Raw genomic sequence first — 14,970 nt, forward strand, 5'->3', positions numbered from 1 at the left:
CCCAAAGAAGTGTACCACCAAGACTGTTGCATGTCCAGAGTGAAGCATGGGGGTGGATCAGTGATGGTTAGGGCTGCCATATCATGGCATTCCCTTGGCCCAATACTTGTGCTAGATGGGCGCGTCACTGCCAAGGACTACCGAACCATTCTTGAGGACCATGTGCATCCAATGGTTCAAACATTGTATCCTGAAGGCGGTGCCGTGTATCAGGATGACATTGCACCAATACACAAAGCAAGACTGGTGAAAGATTGGTTTGATGAACATTAAAGTGAAGTTGAACATCTCCCATGGCCTGCACAGTCACCAGATCTAAATATTATTGAGCCACTTTGGGGTGTTTTGGAGGAGCGAGTCAGGAAACGTTTTCCTCCACCAGTATCACGTAGTGACCTGGCCACTATCCTGCAAGAAGAATGGCTTAAAATCCCTCTGACCACTGTGCAGGACTTGTATATGTCATTCCCAAGACGAATTGACGCTGTATTGGCCACAAAAGGAAGCCCTACACCATACTAATAAATTATTGTGGTCTAAAACCAGGTGTTTCAGTTTCATTGCCCAACCCCTGTATATATATATATTACAACTAATGAATTTTTTTAATTTAAATTTGATTCAACGTTTTGTAATTTAACTTTGTTCAATCTTTATAATCTAACAGAATTATTAATTCATTGTTCCATTGATTTCAAGGTCATTTTGTTTTGAATCCCGAGAAATGTATTAGAGATCCCTCCATATATAAGGTAGAAATCACTTCTTCAAACAAATTTTAACAAGTTATAAGACTTATTGATTTATGAATATATATATATTTGGACAATAGAATAGTGATGTTTAGTAGATCAGCAAATAATATATATTTTTTATAAATTAAGTTGCAACTGGCTTTAAAAACATTTTATTAAGTAAACAGCAGCATTATTGAAGGAATATGAATAAACAAACTCCAGCAGAAACACAGAATTGCATAACCTTATAAAAGAAGTGACAATATCTGTAATTTGAACCCCAGACTAATTTTTGTAGTATGGTAGAAGGTCAGAGGTGTCCGTTAAAATAAGGCAAGACATTGATATATAAGCATTGAGTGAATGTTGCATACTGTACTGGGGCTCTGATCTTAAACATTTGCTAAAGAGCTTAAGTCAAGCAGATATATTAGATACAACTACAAACAAAATCATGAAAAAGCATTTTTGTTTTCTAGTGAGCCAAAATATTAAGTGCAATGGTATAAAAAGGGAAATTTGTCCAGAAAAATGAAAAAGAAAATATGAACCACACTGAACCTATCAATGCTGATCTGCTATTTTTAAATCTGCACAAAAATTATAAACCCCTCCTCCTTAATGAGCTTTGGATTTCTTGGCTAATTCAGCCTGATGTTGACAGCATGGGTCATCAAGTATTTGCCTGAAAAACAAAAAACTTACTCTTTACTCTCTATTTGTCATCTTTCATTTCCTCGACAACAAGATGAACTTGCTACATGAGGTTGGCTTCACATCAGTGAAGTCTGCCTCACCACCATCATTGCCCTGTTTGCTCTCAGCTCTGACATCAACCACAGCTGTTTGACTGCTACATCCCCTCCTTCCTCTCCCAGTTAACTGCAGAAAGCTATATGTGCTAACTGTGGTTGCAGAACAGTTTGACTGAGTTTATGACTCATACCTATGGCATGTTCCCATCTGCACACAGTGTGTCCCTTTGTGGCTATTTACCTATCTTTCTTCCTCTTACAGGCTAATCTGGTTGCAGCGTTTGAGCAGAGTCTGGCGCTGATGACAGCACGCCTGCAGACATTGTCAGTCTCCTCAGAACAAAAGGTATCTTGTTGATATTGTGCAACTAATGAATTCTCTTTTGCGTCATAAGGAGGCCATACATGACAGAAGTAAAGACACAAGTGTTGGGATTATGATTATTGATTAATTAATATTTATCAATAATTATAATTGAAAACCATAATTTGACAAAATTAATTTCTTAACCAAAAATCCTTATGTATGAATCAAAGACAGAGATGTCCTCTGGTGTTGTAATTGTAGCCTAAACTCCTTGATAATAACAACCGTTAAATACTCAGTAATAATTGATAACTATTACTAGATGTCACTGTTTAATCAACCGTTTCTGCCGAAACGTGGGGAACTTTGACCTTATTTTGACTGACAAATCCCTCTTGCAAAATAAACACAAACGCCTTCACTTTATCTACGTGAATATTTATTAAATCAACAGCCCTGATACAATCTGCTCTCCGATTCAATAAACTTCACCTAATCAAACATGCAAAGTTCAACACAAAAAGGGTAAAATATCTAACTAAACAAATAAAACAAAACAGCAGTGTGAGGTCAAACCAGCAATTATGGCAAACAAATGATAATGGGCGGAGTTTGGGGAGTAGCCCGCCAGAGAGTGTATCTTAGTTACTGTAAGCCATAAAACATCCCCCACCGCTGGGGATGTCCGAGCACACAAAGGGTTGTACAGCTTTTGGCGGCAACTAATAAAACATGAAGTGTCGAAGACAAAGAAAATGGTGGATTTTTACCATGAAGTTATTATAGCACTTCAGTTCCACAGCGCACCTGAGCTTGCTCTCAGGTGTTAAAACAACACAGCAAAACACACACAGCTGGGAAGCACAGCGGCTTTCAGATATCCACAGCAAATCAAGGTTTCAATAAAAGGTTGCATGCACATACAGTTTAGAACACATTAGACTATAAGGGGCGATTCTAAATCGCACTAGATCCTACTCTACCCTGCCCATGCTATTCCTAATAAAGAAATAAAAAATAAACTAAAAGGATGGATTTTACTTGTTGAAAGTTTCCTCCTGGGGCAGTGAGTGAGAGGGGGGGGGGAGTTACTGCACATCTCCGTGGTTAAACTCCAAGAAAAGCGGTCAATCTCCGTCCTCTGGCCTCCTTGGCGAAAGGGAAAATATGATCTGACCGTCAGCAGTCGACTGGAACAGAAACAATGGTGGCAATCCGTCTCCTTGAAACTCCGTGATTTTTTGGTTACGTGTTAAACCCACGTCTTCGATCGGTAAACTTACAAGTCTTCTTATTCCTGTAAGCTTAATTCGCTTAGTTTTCTTGTTGGCCAACGAGGAGAATGAATGAAAATCCACGTGGGACTTCTTCTCCAGAATGCTGCTTCAGATGCCGGTAACCGTGTGTAGGTCCCAAACTAAAAAGCAATGGTGGGCCGTCTCATCCTCTGTTATATAGTTGACTGTGGCATTGGAACTGGGATGCCCCTGTCTTATCAGCCGCGGTGCCCGCTGGGAATTGTAGGAGCAGACTATCCTGCGGTACAAAATGGCCGATGACGTTGGAAAGGTATAGTGGCATCCAGCAACGTGCAAATGGTCCAATATTCAGCAAAACATGGTCCAACACAAGTAATGAATTACTGCAGAGAAGAGCATTTTAGAGGAGTGATGATAAATGATCATTTCGACAGCATTATTTCAAATTTGCTTTTGTTAAATGGCCCTGTGGCCATGAAACAAGCCCAAACCATCACCCATTCACCACCAAGCTTGGTAGCTGATATGAGGTATCTGTGATGATATGCTGTGTTTTCTTTTCTCCAAACATAACACTCTGCTAAAGATATTTATCCTGGTCTCATCTGTCCAAAGTGCATTGTTTACAAAGTTTTTGTGGTTTAAAATGTTGACCCTGTAAAACAAATCATACAAATCATCATTCAGTCATCATGATCTATAACCGTCATGGTTTGTAAAGACAGGGGTATAGCTCTTATGTTTATCCAGGAAAACAGATGAGGGTCAAAGTTTAAATGGCAGAATAATCCATGTTGTTGTCAACTGCTTAACACTTCCTAAAAGCCTGAGTGAGAGCTCAAGGACTTGTCACCCTCCTCATCAGCTGTTGTGAACTGACATTGTTCTCCTTCTTCAGGACTCTGAGCTCACTGAATTGAAACAGACCATTGACGTTTTAAAAGTCAAAAATACAGAAGCCCAAGAGATCATTCAGAGTGCTCTCAGTAACCCAGATATCACACCTAAAGGTACAAAATGTGATGCCAATTTAGACCCCCAATAAACATTTCTTGGAGTATTTCAACCGTTTTGTTTCCTGCTGTTATCCAGAGCTGCTGATAAATAGACAGAACTCATCAGAGAGCATCTCCAGTCTCACAAGCACTACAAGTCACTCAAGCATGGGAAGCCTCAAGGAGCAGGAGGCCAAGAAGAAGAAAAAGAAGAGCTGGGTGAGGAAACAAAAGCACAAACATAACTAAATATTAAGCAATAAGCTAACAAGAAGTCTGAAGTTGCATATTTTAGGAGTTTCTTTGTTGTTTTGCATGAAAGTCTAACACATTTATTTAGATGATCAGGGATATTCTACAGAACAAGCTTGTGTTGATTAATTCATAGCCAAATACATTTGCAAAATAAAATAAAATTCAACTGATTTTGTATTTTTTTCTATCAACTCCCATTGAGATTCTGTGTTTTTTTTAAATCTTGATATGTCCAGTTAAATATTTGCCAGTATAGTCATATAAAAAATAACAACAGCATGAAATAAAGATTAAAACACAAATGTCAAATGTTTTGAGCTGAAGACAGATAACCTTTCTAGCTTATAAACCAATCTAATAGACACATCCACAGATCTGATTGGCCCATGCTATCTGAGTGTTTCAGGAAGAGAACATGAACATAAATGACTATGCTAAAGATGCATAATGAGGAAGAAACATAAATAACAAGTGATCTTGATTAGACAACTTAATCAAGGCATGTAGGAGACACAAAGCTGGAAAGAACAAATACTACTACCCAAAAAATAATAAAAGAACATGCCAAATAAAGCATCGAACCACAAAAACTTGGTTGAACTTAAGGCGAAATCTTGCAACTCATTAAAAAATACAAAGTTATAGAACCCAGAAAAAGAAAAAGCTCAAGCACCGATACACTAAAGTATCTCTTAATCAAAGGATAACAGAAACCAGACAACGATCCTGCATTATTATGCATGTTAATGATTCTCCTCCTGTTTTTCTCCAGATGGTATTAAGTATGACTCTATTCTCTCCCCATGCTCCACTTTTTTTTTTTTTAGGTCTTTGAGGTGAGTGATGTTGCAACCTAAACAAAATCTAAACCTTCTCCTGGATTGCCAGCCTGCATGCTTTAATGAGTCATACTTAGGACATATTTAAAAACGTGTATTTCCATTTTGTTCTACTCAATCAACTCCTCGTAATATCATTTAATCCTATAATTTGACATACCAATCTGCATGAGTTTCAACATTTTTATGTAAAGGATTTTACGCAAATACATTTTTCACAAATTACATTTAATTTTACAACAGATTTTCTCAAATTCCACAGTCCATCAGCTCTGAATCATCTACTTCAATTTACCCACCATTTACTCACAACTTACACACACATGCAAAAAAATAAAAAAATTACTTTCCAAAAGTTAACATTGGAACCATGTTTTATATCATACAACCTTTTAGCACTCTGTGTTGAAGATTTAAAAATTTTTAACGTTAATTTAATAGTTTTCAAAATAATTGCACATGCTCATCTCGGATTTTATTCCCTCCAAACAGCTGCGTAGCTCCTTCAACAAAGCTTTCAGTAAGAAAGGCTCAAAGTCGGGGCCATATGCTGACATCGAAGAGATCGCCACTCCAGAGTCCTCGGCACCCTCTTCACCAAAGGTCACCATTATTGGAGATATCCCTCAACAGCCAATGAAATCCTCTGCCTCTGCTTCATCTGCAGGGTAAGCTTCGATAGACTATAAAGTTTTGATGTTCACATGTGGTTTTTATGAGTATCATTGTTGAACTTAGAGGTGATGATAAATATCTACAGAACTTTGTGTGCATTATACTGTATTTGCTTGGTTTTTCTAATACCTTTTGTGCTGTTATTTTATTGCAGACTCTGTGAAGGAGATGATGTGGCAGATGATAAAGTTGTAACAGAACTGCGCTCAGAGTTGTGGGAGAAGGAACGAAAGCTGACAGACATCCGTCTGGAGGCTTTAAGCTCTGCACATCAGCTCGAGCAACTGCAGGAGACCATGACCAACATGCAGGTATGTGCTTGTATATTTATGAACATTTTTATACTAAATACTTAAACATTTAAGGATATTCTCTTGAACATTAAGTTTCAGAATATCTTTGCAATGCAAAAATCATCACTCAAGCAGTATTCACAGCACACTGTTTAAAGAACTGTACTGTGAATCTTGTGATTTTGTTTTTTCAGAGGACAGTGGAGAACCTGAAGACTGAGAACGATAAGCTAAAGACAGGTAGTCTGTCTCCCTGTCCATCTCCTGGACCATCCAGCTCTGTGTCCCAGTCCTCAGGTCTCACAGCCCTAGGGAGTTCATCCCCCCATCAGTCAGTAGCCATGCACATGCCCAAAAGCTACAGCAGAGGTCTGAGTGAAGGGAGCAGCTCAGGTACAGTCCAGTCTCTGACAGGAAGAGTAAAAATAGAACAGTTTGATGGACAATTAGACATAGCATGTAGTAATAGACTGGACAACTTTAAAAAATACCTCAGCACTGAAAAAATATATATATCTTAGAATTTAATTGTAGCTTATATAAATTACAACTTGACAAGTTGTAGAAGAAGCTTTTTTTTTCAAATATGAAAGGCCCCTATGAAACATACCACCAATCTAGAACAACACTAAGTCACCAATTTGTTAATTTTTTTATCAGAATAAATGCTGTCTCACTTTTCTTAGTTCTTGAGTTCTGCTTCTTTTTCTTTGTTATTTTTACTCCTCAGCAGATGTCCACTCTGCTGATTCTCTCAGCCTTTCCACACAGAGAGATGATCATCGTGTCAGAGTGGTAGTTTGTGTTGCAGATTTACGTGTTTTTAAAGATGTGAGTATGTTGTTCTTTCTCTTTTATTCATTTTTATGAGTCCTTGCACATCCAGTATGACCTAATTATTGCACTTTGACTCAACAGGAGGCTAAACCACATGATTTCTTCATTGGGACTGTCAGGGTCAATGGCAGGATGGATTGGGTCATGTTGGATTCTGCTGTCAGTCAGGCTTTCAAAGTAAGATACCATCTTCAGACAACCTAAATGCAAACTTTTTAGGAAATACAGGTTATAAGTTGTGATTTAGAAGTTGTATTGCAAGTTTTCCAAAACAAGACAAAAACACTTGTGGGATTTATAATCCCCAAACAGTGTTCAGTTTGTAGCACATCTTGCTTTGGACAAATCTAATTATCTTTAATAATACTCATTCTTATTGGAGCAAGTGTTGAACATTAGTTTAGGGGAGTGTTTTTTTTTATTATCTGCAAACATAACAATTTTCCATGGTTTTCATTACAGGTCTATATAGCCAAGGTGGACCCCACCTCCAGTCTGGGTCTTTCTACAGACTCAGTCTTCAGTTACAGCATGGGCCACATTAAAAGAGTGCTGGGAGGCGAAGCCCCTGAGACACAGCCATCACGTTGCATGTCACGGGGCCCAACGGGCATCACAGTAGCACTAAAAGGTCTACAAAGTTGATCAATTGATGATTTTAAACTTCTGATTTTGGATCAGAAACCATTAATTAATTACAATTGGCATACATTTGCATTAGATTTATTGTGCAATGTTTATTTTAAACTCGGTATGCAAATTCTCAATCTGCTCATCCAAAGAACAACTAACTATTGGTTTGTAGGTGGTCAGTTCCTCCTCCATTTTTGTACACAGGAATGGTAACAGCAGCTTAGGCAGAGCTTTGAGCAATATGATCTCCATGCTGTCAAATTCAGCTAATGAACCAGCCTCAGAAACACGGGCCATAAAGAAGTGTAAAGCAAACTGCTCCCCTGCAGCCTAGGGGTTGGGCACACACTTCCTACACTTGAACCAGAGTTATTTTCAGAGTGAAGTGCTGAAGCTTAGTGAGGCTTATGAAGGACATGCAAGGTGATAAAAATCTGTCTTCAGAACATCATCTTGCTATTACACAACCTGATACATATTCAGTGTATAGATTTCAACTGAAGTTTAATACTGCTCTTTATCATTTCTTACACAGTTATTTGATAGTAATCAATCTTATTGTTTATTGCAACAGTTCGTAATCAGATCATTCTCACTTCCTCTCTTTATAATCAGGTTTGAAAGAGAAGTGTGTGGACAGCCTTGTGTTTGAAACTCTCATCCCTAAACCTATGATGCAACATTACATAAGTCTCCTACTCAAACACCGTCGTCTTATCCTGTCTGGTCCGAGCGGGACTGGTAAGACATACCTTGCTTCCCGGTTGGCTGAGTACCTGGTGGACCGTAGTGCCCGCGGAATCACAGACAGCATTGTGATCACTTTCAATATGCACCGACAGACATGCAAGGTAGCAGACACTGATGTTTAATCAAAAATCAGTACATTATTGAGTTTATTTGGTTTGTCAGGGTGTCATTTTCACCACTGTTTCTTTTTACCCCTCCTTCTCCCCAGGATCTGCAGCTTTATCTTTCTAACCTGGCCAATGAAATAGATTGGGAAACCAGTACGTCAGAAATCCCGTTGGTGGTTATTTTAGATGACATTCACAATCCAGTTTCCATCAGTGAACTTGTTAATGGTGCTCTCACCTGCAAATATCACAAATGGTAAAATTGTAATACATAGACTGAAGGCAGATTCAGAGACATTTAATATATATAAACATAGAAATTGTCTGGTATGTGTAACTGTGTCTTTGCATTTAGTCCTTACATTATCGGAACAAGCAATCAGCCGGTGAAGATGACAGCAAATCATGGCCTGCACCTAAGCTTTAGGTTGGTTTAAATGAAGGCTTCTATCACAATAAAGTTCAAGAAGATTCCTTTTCTAATGTTGACTAAAATGTAGACTTGATACCCATGTAAAATGGAAAACATCTGACATGATAACCTTCTTGTCATTTATTTTATGATAAAGGATGCTAGGTAATGTGTGATGGATTTGTGCACATATTTTTGTTTTTGTTTCAGGATGGTGACCTTTTCCAACAACGTGGAACCAGCTAATGGCTTTCTCACACGATATTTGCACCGGAAGCTTATGGAGTCAGAAGATGAAAGGAGTTTAACCAACGAAGATCTGATCAGGGTTTTAGACTGGGTTTCCAAACTGTGGTATCATTTGCACACTTTCCTCGAGAAGCACAGCACGTCAGACTTTCTCATTGGTATGGAAAATGCAAAACAGAAAATCACTGAATAATTTAAAAGATTATATGTGTGATTTAAATGTTTCCTCTTCTTTTTCACCTTCTCTTCAGGCCCTTGCTTTTTCCTGTCCTGCCCAGTTTCAGTTGATGAGTTTCGGTCTTGGTTCATTGATCTGTGGAATCACTCTATTATTCCATATCTGCAAGAAGGAGCAAAAGATGGCGTCAAGGTGAGAGCTCGTCACTAATAGTGTTTTCACTTAAATATTTAGCATTGATGGCATCAGAACACCAGCACAGCAGTTATTTGTAGCAAGAGTAAGTTTGGGTGAAGGATTTGTGTAGTAATTTTAAGTTCTAAAACCTAGATTATTTTAAGAGGGAAAATAAAAATGGTGGAGGAACGTGACGTCTCAGAACTACCTTTTAATCCATTTGTTTTCAACACCAAAACTTAGAACCAACTTGTTTTTCTTCTTTGGTGGTTTTACTTACCTCTGCCTCTGTCTGAGTTGAGGGATAATCAGCTTATCTATTCCAATTGCAGGCCTATCTGGTTCTGGTCACTCTGAAATGACAAGTGATACTGGTCTCTCCAGGCACTGGGCTGTTAAATGTTCTAAGGTTCCCCACATTGGATTCAGAATGTAGTGACGGGCTTAAAAGTTACTGAGGGCACTAACCAGAAGTTCAAGGTGCAGAGACAAAACAAAACAAAAATCAGGACGAACATTTATGCAAAATTAGATGAATGTAGCTAAGTGACTGATGCAAACCAAAACAGTTATTATAGGCTGATAATTCAGTTCGATAATTCAGTTTGATGAAACCGAGACCCACATCACCCGAGACAACTATTACTTTTAAAAAACACCTTCTTTACACTAGAGAATATTGCAGAAATATCAGCAATCTCTTACTGTGGTCAGGATACTAACTCAATGCCAGCGGCTATTTTCATAATCACTCCAATGAATAAAAGGAAAGTTTCGCGTTTCAGTTCAAAACATGAATCAACATATTAAGTTAAAACTAATCACACATTTATTATACAACATTTTATAGTTTCCTGAATTTCAATTTCAATTCAATTCAGTTTATTTATATAGAGCCAATTCACAACACATGTTGTCTCAAGGCACTTCGCAAAAGTCAGGTACATACATTCCAATTAATCATAACCATTGAACAGTGCAGTCAGATTCAGTTATTTATTCAAATTGAATAAAATGTTTTTCTATCTAAAGAAACCCAGCAGATTGCATCGAGTCAGAGATTTGTAGCATTCACTCCTCCCAGATGAGCATGTAGAGACAGTGGACAGTCACTGCCGTTGATTTTGCAGCAATCCCTCATACTGAGCATGCATGTAGCGACAGTGGAGAGGAAAAACTCCCTTTTAACAGGAAGAAACCTCCAGCAGAACCAGGTTCAGTGTGAGCGGCCATCTGCCACGACCGACTGGGGGTTTGAGAGAACAGAGCAGAGACACAAAAAGAACACAGAAGGACTGATCCAGGAGTACTTTCTATGGGAAGGAAAAGTAAATGTTAATGGATGTAGCTCCTTTAGTCGTTTCATCTAGAAAGAAAGAACAAATAAACTTTGAGCCAGTTTTCAAGGTTAGAGTCTGAAAGAGAACACATATAATTAGTTACACTAAAAACTCAATTGCTATATCTAGGAGAGAGAAAGGGTTAAACACCGAAAGACAGGGGCAAGTTGTTGCCAGCAGAAGCTTGGACAATGCCCCTCTCCAGAAAGGTGTCACAGGTAGACACAGAACCAGGCCAGGTGTAGCTTCTAGGAAGAGAAACGAGAGAGAACATAAATTTAAAAACTGAAATAACAGCAAATAATGCAAAATTGGAGAGTAGTGTGAGAATGTAGCGAAGAGGGTGAAAGTGGTCATTATGTCCTCCAGCAGCCTAAGCCTATAGCAGAATAACTACAGAAATAGTTTCAGTTTATTTATTTATATAGCGCTTATTTACAACATCGTCTCAAGGCACCCTACAAAGGGTCAGGAATGGAGCTGGGCCGCTGGGGAGGCCAGATCAAACCACCGAGTGCCAGAGCCCAGCCACCCCAGTACGGGCCACGTGTAGGGACACAAAGTAAAATAATAACCTGATAAAGTTTGTCCATCTAGAGCCCACTGATGGCCATTGCTATATTAAAACCACAAGGATTGGGATACTTCTCTCTGTCAGACTAATTATAACCATTGGAAAAGAGAAGGGGTCACAGAGGTAGCAGAAATGGAGGGTGTGTTTTCACCTCAACCATAACTGAACCGGTTCAGGCTAAACCTGACTCCCCCTTACTGCTTCCAACAGGGAGGGAGGAAGGCCGAGGTAAAAAATAAGGAAGATAGCTTAAGATAACCTAAGCCACTCTAACTATAAGCTTTATCAAAAAGGAAAGTTTTAAGCCTAGCCTTAAAAGTAGACAGGGTGTCTGCCTCACGGACCAAAACTGGGAGCTGGTTCCACAGGAGAGGAGCTTGATAACTAAAGGATCTGCCTCCCATTCTACTTCTAGAGACTCTAGGAACCACCAGTAAACCTGCAATCTGAGAACAAAGTGCTCTGTTAGGAACATATGGAACAATCTGATCTCTGATGTATGATGGAGCTAGATCATTAAGGGCTTTATATGTGAGAAGGAGAATTTTAAATTCTATTTTGGATTTAACAGGGAGCCAATGAAGGGAAGCTAAAATAGGAGAAATATGATCTATCTTTTTAATTTTTATCAGAACTCTTGCTGCAGCATTTTGAATCAGCTGAAGGCTTTTAACTGCAGTTTGTGGACATCCTGATAGTAAAGAATTACAATAGTCCATCCTTCAAGTAACAAATGCATAGACTGGTTTTTCAGCGTCACTCCTGGACAGGATATTTCTAATTTTAGCAATGTTACGGAGGTGAAAGAAGGAAATCCTAGAAACCTGTTTAATATAGGATTTAAATGACACATCCTGGTCAAAAATAACCCCAAGGTTTGTTACTTTATTAGCGGAGGTCAATTTATTGCCATCCAGGTTAAGTGATCGACTAAGCAGTTTCTTTTTTTAAGACTCCGGTTCAAAGACAACAACGTCTGTCTTGTCTGAATTTAGAAGCAAAACATTTTAATTCATCCAAGTTTTTATGTCTTCAAGACATGCTTGTAGTCTATCTAACTGGTTGGGTTCATCAGGATTTATGGATAAGTAAAGCTGAGTGTCATCAGCGTAACAGTGACAATTTATCCTATGCTGCCTGATAATTTGACCTATTGGAAGCATATATATAGTAAAGAGAATTGGCCCAAGTTCTGAACCCTGTGGTACTCCACAATTAACCCTGGAGTTTAAAGATGATTTATCATTTACATGAACACACTGGAGTCTGTCAGACGAATACGATTTAAACCAGCCTACTGCTGTTCCCCTGATCTCTACAGCATATTCCAGCCTTTCTAAGAGAATATTGTGGTCGACTGTATCAAATGCAGCACTGAGATCTAAGAGGACAAGTACAGACACAAGTCCATTATCTGAGGCCATAAGAATATCATTAGTGACTTTCAGCAGAGCTGTTTCAGTGCTATGATGAGCTCTGAAGCCTGACTGAAACTCTTCAAACAGGTCATTGCTGTGTAAATGCTCACACATTTAATTAGCAACTATTTTCTCAAGAATTTTAGATAAGAATGGAAGATTGGATATAGTTCTGTAATTTTTCAAGCTATGTTGTCTCACTTGCTGAGGATGAAATAATCATCTTCGGGAGTATGTCAAAGATTTTATTTTTAATAGAATAAATTTTATTTTGGAAGAATCCCATAAAGTCATGACTGCTGAGAGCTAAGGGTGTGTAGAGCGCCATTTTCTCTTCAATTTTCTAACACTGTGTTTTAAAGTACGCAGATCTAAATTAAACCAAGGAGCCTGCCTCCTATGAATAATTACCTTCTTTTTCAAAGGGGCTGCATTGTCTAATGCGTCACGCAATGATGAAGTAACACTATGAACAAGAGAATCAATTTGTGAAGGGGCAGAAACAAAATTATTGCCCTCCACTGTGTTTTTCTTTGATAATGAGGAAATTAAAATTGAAACAGATTCTTTAAAGGTTGTTACAGCATTGTCTGATAATGATCTACTATAATGACATTTTCTTTCAGGTGTGGAGTACTCAGTTAAATTAAACTCAAAGGTTATTAAGAAATGGCCAGACAGGACAGGGTTATGAGAAAATATTGTTACTGAGCATGCATGTAGTGACAGTGGAGAGGAAAAACTCCCTTTTAACAGGAAGAAGCCTCCAAAAGAACCAGGCTTAGTGTGAGCAGCCATCTGCCATGACCGACTGGGGGTTTGAGAGAACAGAGCAGGTGTGCTAGTGATTCTCGGTGTTCAGGGCTGGGTGCTTTGGTATGTGCGGGCTCACTCCCGGTGGCTGCTTGCTGGGGCCTGGGCCCCTGGACTCTGTCGGGCCTCTGGTTGGGGAGTGATGTGTCCTGGGGTCTTGGGTCTCTGGGTCCATGGCTGAATCTGCTCGGGCGTAGACGGCTGCCAGTGGAGCCTATGAGCTCGTTGCTGCAGCTCCCCGGGGCTTCTGCCTTGTGGCTATTGGGTGTTGCCCATGGGACTCTCCACTGCTCTTCCCTGGGGGGTTGCGGTAGTCCCGGCGATGGTTCTTCTGGGGTTCCTGTGCTCTGGGGGGCCTTTGGATGTCTATGGCCTGGATCTCTTCTGTGTCAGTCCCAGGTCCAGGGGGGCAGGTCTGTGGCTCCTCACACTCGCTATTGCATATTTTTATGAAGAAACCTTGTATACACAAGCGCGCTCACACTCAGGCCCACAGGTGTTTAGATTCAGGTGTTAACAGATACACAAATGTTCTATATTTAGCCGCATTTACCACTAAATACATCTTGCATCTACCGTGCACTTTTTGGTAAAAAAGCTGCTAATATGAATGTTTCTGCATGCGTAGAAGCAAGCAGGGTGTTATCTTGTATTCTTTTCATTCTTCTTTCTTTCTTCCATTCTTTTCTAGATCTAAAAGCTCCTGAAAGTGATCTGTAGTTCTTGTAGGTGAAAGGTGAAATCTGGTGTGTTTGTGTGCACTGTCTTGGATTGTCGTTTCCTTTGAGTCGAGACTTGATAACTATTACTAAGCTTAGTCCTCTCTCATTTCAATTTCACTGCCTTTTATTTTGCTGTCCAGTACTGCCCTTTATGAAACTGGAGCACTGAAAAGTGAGCAGCAATTAACTGGACAAAAATGCTAAGAAACTGCTGAACTACACAGATGTTGATTAGACTGCACAGGAAAACAGCAGATCCTACAAATGAACCGCTTTGACAACTTTCTTTTCAGTACGCTTTGTCTTCAATGCTGGCTTTATGTTAAATGCCTTAAATAATGTGCCTTACAATGAATTAATGGGTGTTTGCGCATCTTTAGGTCCATGGCCAGAAGGCAGTATGGGAGGACCCAGTGGAGTGGGTGAGGGGCACCCTGCCATGGCCGTCCGCACAGCAGGACCAGGCAAAGCTATTCCATCTACCTCCTCCAAGTATCAGCTCTAGCAGCCCATGTCAGTCCAGTGAGGAGAGGCCTCACAAAGAAACTCCACCCAGCTCTATGGAATCTGATCCTTTGGTAGGAAATAATGTGTCATGACAGTTTTTCTTCTTATGAACTTTAAATCGCTTCTCTGTTGAGGGTT

At 39.4% G+C, this 14,970-nt stretch overlaps 1 protein-coding gene across 3 annotated transcripts in view; it reads left to right on the plus strand.

Moving 5' to 3' along the window:
* nav1b (neuron navigator 1b) overlaps nucleotides 1-14,970 on the plus strand; it is a 58,578-nt gene that overhangs the window by 40,245 nt on the left and 3,363 nt on the right. For 2 of the 3 annotated variants that reach the window (XM_047348393.1, XM_047348394.1), the window contains 16 exons: nucleotides 1,755-1,838; nucleotides 3,957-4,068; nucleotides 4,151-4,272; nucleotides 5,136-5,144; nucleotides 5,640-5,815; nucleotides 5,977-6,133; nucleotides 6,310-6,508; nucleotides 6,846-6,946; nucleotides 7,034-7,129; nucleotides 7,415-7,583; nucleotides 8,201-8,436; nucleotides 8,544-8,698; nucleotides 8,798-8,869; nucleotides 9,065-9,261; nucleotides 9,355-9,473; nucleotides 14,706-14,903. In XM_047348393.1, the coding sequence (XP_047204349.1) occupies nucleotides 1,755-1,838; nucleotides 3,957-4,068; nucleotides 4,151-4,272; nucleotides 5,136-5,144; nucleotides 5,640-5,815; nucleotides 5,977-6,133; nucleotides 6,310-6,508; nucleotides 6,846-6,946; nucleotides 7,034-7,129; nucleotides 7,415-7,583; nucleotides 8,201-8,436; nucleotides 8,544-8,698; nucleotides 8,798-8,869; nucleotides 9,065-9,261; nucleotides 9,355-9,473; nucleotides 14,706-14,903 (2,202 nt within the window). The remainder of the gene's footprint in view (nucleotides 1-1,754; nucleotides 1,839-3,956; nucleotides 4,069-4,150; nucleotides 4,273-5,135; nucleotides 5,145-5,639; nucleotides 5,816-5,976; nucleotides 6,134-6,309; nucleotides 6,509-6,845; nucleotides 6,947-7,033; nucleotides 7,130-7,414; nucleotides 7,584-8,200; nucleotides 8,437-8,543; nucleotides 8,699-8,797; nucleotides 8,870-9,064; nucleotides 9,262-9,354; nucleotides 9,474-14,705; nucleotides 14,904-14,970) is intronic. The other variant, XM_047348396.1, reaches the window with a different exon arrangement.

This window comes from Girardinichthys multiradiatus, chromosome 20 (assembly GCF_021462225.1).
Source record: "Girardinichthys multiradiatus isolate DD_20200921_A chromosome 20, DD_fGirMul_XY1, whole genome shotgun sequence".
NCBI classification, from domain to species: domain Eukaryota; kingdom Metazoa; phylum Chordata; class Actinopteri; order Cyprinodontiformes; family Goodeidae; genus Girardinichthys; species Girardinichthys multiradiatus.